At 41.4% G+C, this 12,206-nt stretch overlaps 1 protein-coding gene and 1 long non-coding RNA gene across 4 annotated transcripts in view; one reads left to right on the top strand and one right to left on the bottom strand.

Annotated features, from left to right (window-relative positions):
- The window catches only part of Cmya5 (cardiomyopathy associated 5), a 104,012-nt gene that overhangs the window by 17,538 nt on the left and 74,268 nt on the right, over positions 1 to 12,206 (bottom strand). The window contains exons 7-9 of the mRNA NM_023821.3: positions 11,029 to 11,178; positions 6,975 to 7,121; positions 5,193 to 5,340 (exon numbers count right to left, since the gene is read on the bottom strand). Coding sequence (NP_076310.2) covers positions 5,193 to 5,340; positions 6,975 to 7,121; positions 11,029 to 11,178 — 445 coding nt within the window. The remainder of the gene's footprint in view (positions 1 to 5,192; positions 5,341 to 6,974; positions 7,122 to 11,028; positions 11,179 to 12,206) is intronic.
- On the top strand, positions 742 to 11,274 carry Gm31745. Of its 3 annotated transcripts, none has more exons than XR_382754.4 (4): positions 742 to 1,022; positions 1,364 to 1,537; positions 4,970 to 5,106; positions 10,442 to 11,274. It is a non-coding gene; the product is annotated as a predicted gene, 31745 (long non-coding RNA). The 3 variants fall into 3 exon arrangements; XR_382752.4 differs by having other exon boundaries at positions 742 to 1,018; XR_382755.4 differs by having other exon boundaries at positions 742 to 1,018; positions 1,418 to 1,537.

Below are 12,206 nucleotides of genomic sequence, written 5' to 3' on the forward strand. Positions count from 1 at the left end.
AGCAAGTCTGGAGCAGTATTTGTCTCTTTTACCTACCGCTACAGAGAAGGTCAAAATACTTGCTGTTGCCTCATGGTCAGTCACCACCTATCTACCTGAAAGCTTAAGAAAGTTTTCAAAACGACAGAAACTGGGGTTCCTCCTGGTTGCTGGTAAGGATAGAGCAGCAGGGGTTCCGGCTGGAGCACCTGACTGTAAGTGGCAACTCTGTTCCTGCTCCAGTTGGAGGCAGCATACATAGTGGATTCACAGGCCCAGCACCCAAGCAGACCCTTCTAAGGATGCTCACCCTCAAAGGTGTGGCCCAGAGAGGACCTCCGGACACCACAGCCTAAGGTAGAGGCAGTGACAGGAAGCTCACTCCCAGCTAATTTGTGGAGTATTGCGTCTCTCAGATTTGTCATTCAGTGCACAACTTCTCTGCACGGCCCACACAGCTAATCCCTGTACTATATTTCTCTCAGTTTTCCTCCTCCACCCACACTTCTGCTGACTTCTCTCTGCAGAGGAGAGACAGAGCAGCTGAGGAAACAGCAGAGTGGTGAAAAAAAAAATTGAAAGTGTTTTGAGCCCACCCGACCTGGGGAAAGCATTCAAAGACAAACAGGAAGAAGCTGACTAGGAGACCCTCCATCTGGCACACAAGCCAGGGACCGTCATTCCCACCCACCTCCACACCTCCAGTCCCAACAGGGGTGACTAGCTGGGACCATACTTGGGTGCCCACATTTAAAAAAAATTTAGAAGAATTATGAAAAAGCTCCTTTGCTCTGCTATTTCAGACACTGTGTCGGGGCGCAGTAGGCCGGCTCATTCCATTCAACCCCCACCCCAACCCCAGAGAATCCAACCAGCACCAGCACCAGCACCAGCACCAGCACCAGCACCAGCACCAGCGCTGTTAGTCTTAAAGTAGAATATCTAAGAGGTCATCACACTGGGAGAAGGAACGCAAGTCCTCGGATGGATAATTTCATTCTGGCTGCTGAAATGAGAGTGGCCAGCCTTACCACAATCAGTGAGTCAGTGCCCTCCCTTCCTCCATGAGTACAAGAGTGTGTGCACATGCGTGGCCCTGGGTTTGGGCATGGGCGTGGGTATGCTTGTGCGCATACGTGGATATAGGTGCGGGCGTGGGCATGATTCTTTTCTCTCCTTTCTTCATTTCAATTCTTCTTCCTAAAGCATTCCAGAGTTTTAAAGGTTCTCCCTCACCAAGTATATAGGGTGAGAAAAAAAATGGAGATGTATATAGTTATTATTCCTTCTCTTTTGCTGCTGATTTCAGCTGGTTACATATGACTTGAAGTGGGCAAAGCCCAGAGGAGATTGACTCATCCCATCCATTCTTGCTTATCAACAGATCTTTGATGATGTCTACAGATGAGTTCTAATCCTTGCCCACTTTATGATCCAGGCTCTGACAAACAACCACATGGGGAAAATGCTACCTTTCGTCTACTCCAGTCTTCTTCAAGACCCTCTATACTACGTTTCTTCAAACCTGGAACATAGGTAGAGATTATGAAACCAGTGGGTAAGTGGGATTCTACATGGTTTTCTCTATCAGTGATCCACAGGAAAGTTTTCCACTGACACGTTAGACTCATCTTTTCTCCTGTTCAGTATCTAAACACTAAAGTGAACGCATTCACTTTATTCAATTTGTTATTTTGAGATTATCCTTAAACTGATCTAACTGCAGTGCCAGACACTTCCTCAGACTCTGGGGCTATAGTTGCATCTACTAATCCCTTTAATGAATCAACAAATGGAGGAAGTCAGACAACACTTAGCACAGGTCTTTCCAAGGCACAACACCATTGTAACCATTGGCTCTTGTGCATGATGTCAAATGAGGTTCTAATGCAACAGAAAAAAAGTAGGAATTATTAAGTAGAGGTGATTAAAAATAAAACTGTGGGGTTTTTTTTTATTGACTGATTATGCCAGATGACTAGTTCTCCATAGCTGGCATCATAAAGTTTAAGCTATATATAATATAGATAATAAATAGTATTTTACAGAGTTTCAAAACACCAGACTCTGAAGTGATGTTTCGTTGGGAGATCTGAGACATGCGGACACTTTCAAAGAGCAGAATTTCCCTTGCCTCTTGGATTCTTAGATGAGAGAAACAAGAGATACTTGCTATCCTGAGTCTCTGAGATTAAAGATGAGTTATTTCAGTCTAGTGAAGCCAAACGGATATGAAACACTGAGGCTTCTATGGAAAAGAGATGGCTCTGATATGGGAGCTCAGCAATAGACTTGGCAGATAGGCATGGCAGGAGTCTACAGCCAAGAAAAATCTGCTTGCTTCAGAAGATTATCTATTGTCAAACTCAGCAGGAATTGGAAAGTCAGGTCTGAGCTATGGGCTGGACATTGAACTTCCTGCCACGCAAGGCCTTTAAGCACCTAACTGGAAATCAGCTCCATCCCCAACACAGCTCTAGACTCTCCACAATACTCAACATGTGGAGCTCTCCTTGGTTTTAAACTTGCTGGACTAGATCCACCCTGAGACAAAGGATTTCCAAACAGTTCTAACATTGCGGCAAACTTCTGCTTATCTAGACTCTCGGATAGTTTCTTGCAACAGAATAAAAACACATTGACAAAGCCTAGATTGAACAAAGTAATGACTAGCTTAATGCCTCAATAAATTCCACTTTAGCTTTGGCAAAATTGGTAGACAACCATTGTCTTATCTAAAACTGAAGCTCCTATTGGTCTCTTTGCCCTCTTTTATAGTTCTGAGGGCCCCGTGATGATCAAGCAAAAGAAAAAGATCAAGTAAAGGAGATGTGAATGCTGATATGTTATCTTTTGATATCTGTTTTCCATGGGACAAAGGAAACTAGAGATACTCAGTAACTCCCAGTTGCCAGGCTGATGGCTCTGACAGCTTAGTGTCTGTAAAGACAAGACTTTGAAAACTAATGGAATGAATAGAACAGACCTTGGTTTGAATTCTAACCCCAAACTCACAGTGCATAGTTTGATAAAGTGCCAACTCACGTAAACTTTGTGGTTCTGACTTCATCAAAAGCATTACTTAGATCACAGAGTCACTGGGGGTTCAGGAAGAACAAGTGCAGCTCCCAGCACCATGACGGCCCTCTGTGGACACTACTCTGCTCTTCCCTTCCCCTTCTCTCTATAGCTACACTTATGAGATGACAACGCAATTCCCTACGTGAGATGGCTACTGGGTCTCAAGGTTTTCAGATTTTTGCTGATTGGAGTATCCAACTGTGCTAAAATGATTTATGTAAATGCCAGCTGGAGGTGCATGCCACAGAAGATGAGTCACGTCAGAGCCCTGTGAACAGGCTGATCTTTCCTGGGAACTGGCTTTCCTCATTGATGGTAGGAGAGACCACCCTAGGACTCAGGGGTTTCTAAAATTGTATTCTCATAGCATCAAGGGCTCTGCAGAGAGAGTTAAAGAGTCCCTAAATAATCTTACTCAGAGGCTAAGGATTTGAACCTTTAACTATGACAAATCTGTGGTTGAATTCTCCCTGTCACTTGCTAGCTGAGGAACTTGTTAGAGTCCTTGTGAGGGTATCTGAAGTACCTGGGCCAGCACCATCACAATACCGGAGTTCCTTATTTCTGTGCTGACCAGAGCTTACCTCTCAAATGTTGGCTGACTCCTGGGAACCTTTTCTGGAAATTGGCTAGCACAATTGCCAAAGGAAGGCTTCCCTCTTAAAGCCTTGCATTTGGGTGGCATATTGCAATGTCAAACATCTTTCCTGTCCCTGATTTCATGTGATCCTCACAAGCCCAAAAGGTAGCAGACTAGAGTCTCCCATCCCTGTCATTGATCTGTGTCAGGGATTGGCAAACGGAAACCCATTGAGATAGATGAAGCATGAGAGGACTGCAACCAGGGTTAAGCAGCTCAGGGAGAGTAGCCAACAGGAACCCAGGGTAGAACCAGGGCCAGCATCAGGCCCTGGATCTCAGGCAGTGCTCTGTCAGACTATCCTGAGATCACAGCATGCTTTTCTGAGCTCTCAGACTGACACACATTGGTGGCTTTACATAGCAACCAACCAAACAACATTAATGATTCCTGAAGCTTACCTCCCAGCAGTCAGAAGATACACAGACAGGCTGCTGTGTTTGTATATTTACTGCATTTTCAGTTCTGCAGAAGTGCCTGCATCCCACCCTTCCTCATATTCCCAAACCCAATACACTGTCTGATCATTACTTAGCAACACCTGTCTTCAACCTGAAAGAAACTATAATTATTGTTCAGTCATATGAAACCTTATATCATAACTAAATAAATAGCTGCTCGATCATGGTGCTAATCAAGAGCTTAAGTACACATTACTAAAAGGTTGTTTGATTTTATACCATTACTCCTAACTTCCTGACAAAATTGTTTATCTCAGTAAATGTGGCTAAAGAACAAAAAAAAATGAAAAGCAAAACCAAAAATATCTTCTATCAAAATTAAAATATCAGTTAGTAAGTAGTAATTAGTACTCTAAATATTTATCATGGTATATGAAGGGGCTTTCTATAGCCATGACATCAGAAGGTAAGGAAATACCACCTCATAGATGAGTTAATATTTAACAACTGCCTAGAGGATATGTGGTCCTTCCTTGATAAATTTTAGCTTTATCATTTTAGTGAGGGAGCCTCAGATTCCCTTTACACTAGAAGAATCTCTATATTCTTCATGTTCTTGGAGAAGCAGGTCTGTCTCTGTGATAATATATGTGTCATTAGCTCCTTTATGTTGCTAATATATGGTGGAGACAATCAGATTTACATTACACATACGCTCACTATTAGTTTCCTGAGTTAGGTGGTACCTATTCTGACAGAGCTAGTAAAAATGGCACAGAATGTGCATAAATCCTGACTAATGATTCAAGTTAAATATACTTCAAAGAATGTTCTATTTTATTAAAATTTGCATACATTTCTCTTACAGGGGAGTTATTATTCTGCATTGCAGCATGCGCTCGTTCTATTATAGACGCAGAGTTCATTGATGAATGGTGATGGCACTGCAAATCAAGTCAACAGCTTAATTAGCTCAGCGGGACTCAAGGATGCTTTTCTTGCTGGGTAAGCATAAGCTCAGATAGATAGCCGGGGTGGGGCCTGGAGCATGGATTCTGGGCTCCCGGCAGCCTCACTGTGGAAGGCCTTACCTCAGGCCCTCGCCCTCAGGAGAGTGCTGTCTGCAGTACTCCAGAGTGTAGGTCTCGGTGGCCTCCGGGTTGGCAGGCCGCCATCTGACAGTGGCAGTGTTCCAACACACAGTACAGTCTTCTACATGAATCACAGCTGTGGACGGTGCTGACCGAGATAGAGACAAGTTAGTCACAGACCAGGGGCAACTCTCAGAAGATTACTTAAGTATGTCTTTATTTTTAATTTTTGTATCAAAAAAAATTGAGCTAAAAACTCAAAGGAGATTTAAAAAACAAAAAAAAACAAAAAACAAAAAAAAAAAAACAAACAAAAAAAACAAAAACCAAACAACCCTCCACACACACATATAGCTAAAAGTATCTCACCTTCTTCTGCACTACAAACTGTCAGGTTCTCTCCCATCCCCTAACAGTCCCCCAAAATTTGATTTTAATGAGACCCAGAGTGTTTGTGTTATATAACTACTATATAAACAAATACAAATATTCTTTCCCTTCTCCTTTTACCTGAAAGGTAGACATAATCTTGTCCCCAGTATATGGTCAGTAAAGATTTGGGTGAAAGAATCGTCTGCCTCTGTGTTTTAAGTTATTAAGACAGGGTCTTATGTAGCCTAGGTTGCCTTGGAACTTGCTACGAACCTTGAACTCCTCCCTCTGCCTCCCAAATGCTGGGCTGGGAGTCTATGTATGGGCCACCATGCAGGGCCAAATGCTTGCTTTTAAAGGCAGGGAGAAGGATAAAGGACCAATGGGCAGGAATAAGCTACTTCCTGCCTGAGGTGGCTGCAGTGATCTTAAAGGCAAGACAGCCTTTGCTATATGTCTCAGAGCGCTTGGCAAAAAGATTTCACCATGAGAGTATATTCCCAGTCGAAGACCATGGCTGAAACCAGTCTGGGTTTTCTCACGTCTATGTAAGGAAGTCTAGTCCTAGTTTGCAATTATACCTTACATGCTAAGCCTTTTAAAAATGGTGTCTTTCCTTATTGTCAAGCTTAAGGAATACGGAAGCTCTTCCAGTGCCTCATACCCCAGTGGATACTTCATGTCTGCTCAAGTTTTCTTTAAGAGGAATCTGCTCTAGGCCAGCTTATCTTTTAAAGCAGTGGTTTTCAACCTTCCTAATGCTGTGACCCTTTAATACAGTTTTGTGGTTGACCCCCAACCATAAAATTATTTTCGTTGCTACTTCATAACTGTAACTTTGCTACTGGTATGAATCATAATGTAAATATATGATCTGTGAGCCTTTGGATTTGACCTCCAAAGGGGTCACCACCCACAGGTTGAGAACTGCTGATGTAACGCAGTCTGTGCAGTTCTCAGCTCTAGGGAGCCATTCCTGGGTCTGCCTGCCCTTCCCCTGTCTGTCTTGGCGTTCTCTTGTGTGTTATCATAGTTAACGCCTGTAAGCCTAGGCCCTCGTCAACCATTCCTAATGATCTTCTGGTTTTTAACTTCTCAGCTTAACTCTGACCTTCTTGCAAACAAGCACTCCATCTTTTTGTTTTGTTTTGTTTTGTTTTTTCGAGACCAAGTGTTCCATCTTGTTGCTATTGTTATTGTACTTGAGGGATGATCCCAGGGCTTCGTGCTGCTGGACTGACATTCTACCAATGAGCTCCACCCTAAACCCCAGTGCAGTCTTAGTTTATACCCAGCATTTTGCCCAATACCCAATGCATAGCTAGTGCTTCTTAAATACTTACTGGTTGATGACAAGAGTCTGTGAAGAACTCATTATTAACTCATAATAACATCTTAGCATCTGCTTACCTGTTCTAAAAATTGCTCTTTCACTGGGCAGGCTACATCCGGTGAAGTTGACAGCCATCACCCACACTTGGTAACATCGATCGGGTTCTAAGTCTTCAAATATGCAGCAACTTTCCTTCACTGTTAATCTATATTCTTCTACCAGTTCTAGCACAAGACCCAATTATTAATTCAAAGATGTCTTATATAATAAACTAAAAATTAGTTACTGAAAAACATAGTCTGTAAATTTTACAGAAGACTCAAACTGATAACTTTACAAATATTATTTGTGATAATTTTCTCTTAGGATATATAAGTACGCAATAGCTCTCTAAAAACTGATACTTAGAAAGATATATGTAGTATTGCTAGTGAACACTTATCACAGCTAATAGAATGTTAGTACATTTCTGAGATTCATGATCCACAATTAAAGTAATTGATTTCAAAAGCAAATATCAAACTTGTATAGCGCATGTATCACCTTAAATTTCAGTAATAAAGTTTCAAGAAAAGCCTTAAGACTCAGTGCCAACATTCCACAGGACTCTATCACCAGAAAGGACAGCTATGTGCTTGTATTTAAGACTCCGCGGAGCATCTTTACAGACTAGTAAACAATTCTGCCACTCACTATGACTGCGAAGGTCTCGGATCCTGATGGTTTCTCAAGAACTGTAGTGCCACACCCTGAACAGCTTTAGGACTTGGCCTAACTAGGGTGATGGGATGGAGAAATGCCCGAAAAGCAGCCACATGTACAGAAAAGCTGTGATGAGCGAGGCCACGTGCTCGAACGGTGATGCAGCATCAGCAGCTGCAGCTGGGAATGGAGTATGTTTCAGTCAAGGAGGTGGGTTTATAAAATACAGCTGAACAAGGAGCTGATTTAACTATTCTTGGTAGGGAAACAGTCTCAGGCCGTAAGCATCAAGGAAGAGAAGGCTGGGGTTGATAGTTTCTATGTACACTGATTGATAATTCCTAAACACTCATCCTTGGACCACCGGAAGACTTTGCCACCACTCTGAGCCTCAGCCAGGAAAGGCTTTGCCACGCCCACAGGCCTGAGGCACTGAGGTTCTCAACATGGCTGAGCTTTATAACAACAACACACATTCTCTCAGGGCTTCCTCCACATTCCATATTTTAGAATCCTTTTAAATTTCTGCTTTTATAGTGACATATTTAAATTTGATAGGATAATAAGTTATTACGAGAAGTTGAAATTGGTTCAATCAAGACATTAGATTTTCTTAAGTGATTTTAATTTAAATATTTTTAAGGTAAATATCACTAAATGCTATTACAAATGCCTGTCCCTTTGGATTTTTATTTGTTTAGGGTTTGGGGATTTTTGATACATGGTCTCACTTGGAACAGACTGGCATGGGATGTACCATTCTCCTGCTTCCATATCTGGAGTACTGGGGTTATAGGGACAAGCTACCTACCACATCCAGTGATGCCTTACATGTTAGGCCAATCTGATCATCTTTACTGAAATGCTCTCTCCTTTAAAAATGATAATTTTCTCCCTGGAATTAGCATATGATAATTTTAGTTATCCTTCTGTATTGCCCTGAATGTTACCATCTAAAATACCCCTAGTTAAGAACCCAGATTGTTTCCCAAAAGAAACTTAGGACACTTTGGCTGCCCGGGGAGAACAATAGTTTAAAGAATATTGCAAACACTAACACTTCCCCTGTAGTCCAGAAGCCAACAACTGCAGCTTTTACCAGAGCTGTCCCTTCAGACACTCCTTTCAGCAATCACATGGCACCTGTTCTTGGAGACCTTACAATACACACCACAGTACCACAGGGTAGGTCTTCAACAAGGTGCACCAGCACATTTCAAGGCCTTGAAACAGTGAGACACTACAGGACACAGGACAGGAAGTCTTCTAGCTAGTGATGGAGTGGGATGAGCACCCTGGAAAGGCACTCCAAGTACTAACTATAACTTAAGAAAGATCTTGGCTAGACATGGACTTTCATGTGTAAAACAAAGCAAAGAGACAAATATAAACAGGTTTGTTTATCAATGAAAGATCAGTTTGACTCCTGACCCAATCATGAATAACTTAATGTGACCATGGGAGAATTATTTAACCCTATATCCATTTTTCCATGTGTAAATGGCCTGTAACACTTTGGCATGTGGTATTGTGTTGCTATTTTCTTCACAATTAAAACAGTCCATCCTGAAGGGAAGCTCCTTACAATAAAAAGTAAACAATTCAAATAGCTTCAGGAAGTCCCTGAAACTCATTAGATTCACTAGGCCCTTCCTCCCTTCCCTCTTTCCCTTCCCTCTTCCCCTTAACCCTTCCCCCTTCCCCTAAGAATAAACATCAAAGACTGCTTAGAGTCACTCTCAGAAAAGACATACTACATAGATGACTCTGACAAAACCCCAGACACCTAGAAGAAAGAGACCAGCTGAACTCTCTGGAAGAGGTTCAGACCAACTGAGCCATCTGGAAAGGCTTCTCTAACCTGTTGAGCTGACTGCAGACTGTTAAGTGTGCTCCAGGTTTCCAGCTCTGTGATCTGTCACCCACACTGGGATAGGCTTTGATGATGTAGCTGTTTTTGTGTCATGCCTGCTCCTGTGAATAACCCTTCATATTCCTGTAAGTCACCCAATAAAACTCATTGGTTCCCCAAGTTCGGTTTTGATGTTATCTATAATTTGGTCTGTCATGGCTCCCTATATGGGCCAAGTAGATATATGTGTGTGTTGTAACTCCCCAGGAAATATCTGGCGTATGGTCTTTTGTCAGAGTCACATAATACATCGTCACTGTTATATGGTAACAGGTCATTTTTGTCTCTAGAGATGGATTTAACCAACTTTATACTGTGCCCACAGTTACCTCCACAGAAACTTTTGTCTAAATTAACTTTACATTTCAAAAGATTTAGATTTTGTGGGTCAGTTGGTGGAACGTTTGCCTAGAATGGAGGAACCATGGGTTTGGTCCCCATGACCATGTTAACCAGGTGTATAGTGACTCCTTGAATCCTAGCACTTAGCCAATAGGCCTGGGAAGACCACAACCTCAAGGTCATCCTTAGCTACAAAGTGAATTGCAGGACAGTCTTGGATACATGAGACCCTGTCTTTAAGAAAAAAAAATAATCAACTTTAAAAAATAATTGTTAAGTCTTAGCAACAGTGAGATATTCTACCATATTTTTCCTCATTATAACTGGGCTCCTGCGTTTTGCAATGGGTTGTTGATACTGCCACATGCTCATCTAATTTCCCAAGCATGTGGGTCTGTCTTCAACAAGCAACACCGAATGCCAGCACTCCCCGCACTGATTGACTCATCAGGATATACAACCTCAAGCTGCCTGCTCTTAGGCCTCATCAGAAGTTCTGAGCAGAGAGATCTGCACAAAAGTTTAGCTTGGGAGGTCTGCCATCTGTTCTCCACGCTAAGCAGTGTCACGTCTATCTCCCATTACTAGGTGCCACTGGATGGCTATACCATACCTAGACCCACACCTTGAGGATTGCGAACTCTGAATCTACAAACCTGATACTCAGTGTTGTGTGTGCATGAAACTTACTGTGGAGGACACTGGCCTATGTACAGCTCACCTCCCCTCTACGGAGCAGAGCACACCACACTGTCTCTCAGACTTCAGCACAGTTAAACCTCCATCTCTCTGAAACGTTCGGATGACACTGCCTTCATGAAGATGAGCATCGCTTACTTGCTCCTGTTATTTTGAGCCCTCAAAGTCTAATCTGAATCTCAGTATCAATGCTCGTGTTGACCATTGTGATATCTGAATGCTCTCCCCTGATACCAATTTCCAGATTGTTCCTTTCCTCTAACATAGTAGTATGTGGTTGTTGAAGGATTTTGTTATCATTCCTGTAAGTGGCTAAAAAATGCTTTGTGGAAGTATAATATCTTAATGTGTATATATTTATTTATATACAATTTAATTTATATATTTTTATATACAATTGTCACGTGTATAGGACCTTAATTTACAGTAAGATGCAGAAATATATGCCAGCATCTGTAGCTCTGCAGCAATCTTACCATTTATTTCTTGATCATCCTGAGGCTCCTCTACACAGTATACCTGGAATGAGTCCACAACATCCTCCTTGTTCACGCTCCAGTACACTGCAATTGTTGTGCTGGTAGCAGAGCTTGGTTCCTGGGGTTCTAGTCTGGGAGGCTGTGGAACTGGAAGGAAACACAATTCACTATGACTAATGCTATTTTACTGACTGTTGTGTTTAAAACATGTTCAATGTGTTGTTAAAAAAAAAAAACCAACAATACAGAAATCTATGGGATAAAAGTAGGAAGGTTCCCCACTGCAACCTGCAGCCTAACTCCATTCCTTTGATACAGCCACTATTAGAGTGGAGTGTGAGGAGCGTGCGCGTCCCTCCATTGTTTCCCCTGCATTTCTGTAAGAGCATAAGCAACACAAATAGAAATGAACAAAAGTGCGCCCCCAGCTGGGGTCACTGCATAACTACTCTGTAGTTTTATACTTAGAGAAATAAACTTACACTGACTAATTGACTATGCAATAACTTGGCTTTGGATATGCTTTTTAGATAAGAAAATGATATACTGTTCTATATTGGCACAGTTTATAACAATAAAAAACAGTGAATCTTTTTCAGATATAGGATCTTCAAGTGAAGGAAACATAGTAAATATTAGACTAGAATGTTTAAAGCTGCAATCCATCTTTTTTTTAACATAATAGTCCTACAATTGTTTTAATTAGATGTAAAAATAGAAAAGAGTAGAAGTGACCTCTTGATTAAATGCCATGTAAATTGTAGATGCCTGATGTAATCCATGGTTCTGAATTTTAAAGACAACAATATCCTCAAGTGTTTTACTGGAGATTCTTGAAACTTATAATCATGTGTATTGAACACTAGTGCTGCATAAAATGCAATTATCTTCCTGCACTTATTAAACAAGATCATTGCACATATTTTACACATCAGAGAAAAAGATTATTCTCATAGTTAAAAAGACATCATGCTTTTAAAATTTGTGTGTTTGTGTGTGTGTGTGTGTGTGTGTCTTCCCCATCCAACAAGTTCATGAGAGATAAGCATACAGGAATAATGTAGGCCGAATTTATAAGTTGACACTCAGGGAAAAGAAAAAAAAAGTTAGTTCATCAATAAGGTCAAAAATGAAAAACAAAATAAATGAATTTGAAAAATGGAATAAAAAGACCA

The sequence above is a fragment of the Mus musculus genome, chromosome 13 (assembly GCF_000001635.26).
Source record: "Mus musculus strain C57BL/6J chromosome 13, GRCm38.p6 C57BL/6J".
Taxonomy (NCBI): domain Eukaryota; kingdom Metazoa; phylum Chordata; class Mammalia; order Rodentia; family Muridae; genus Mus; species Mus musculus.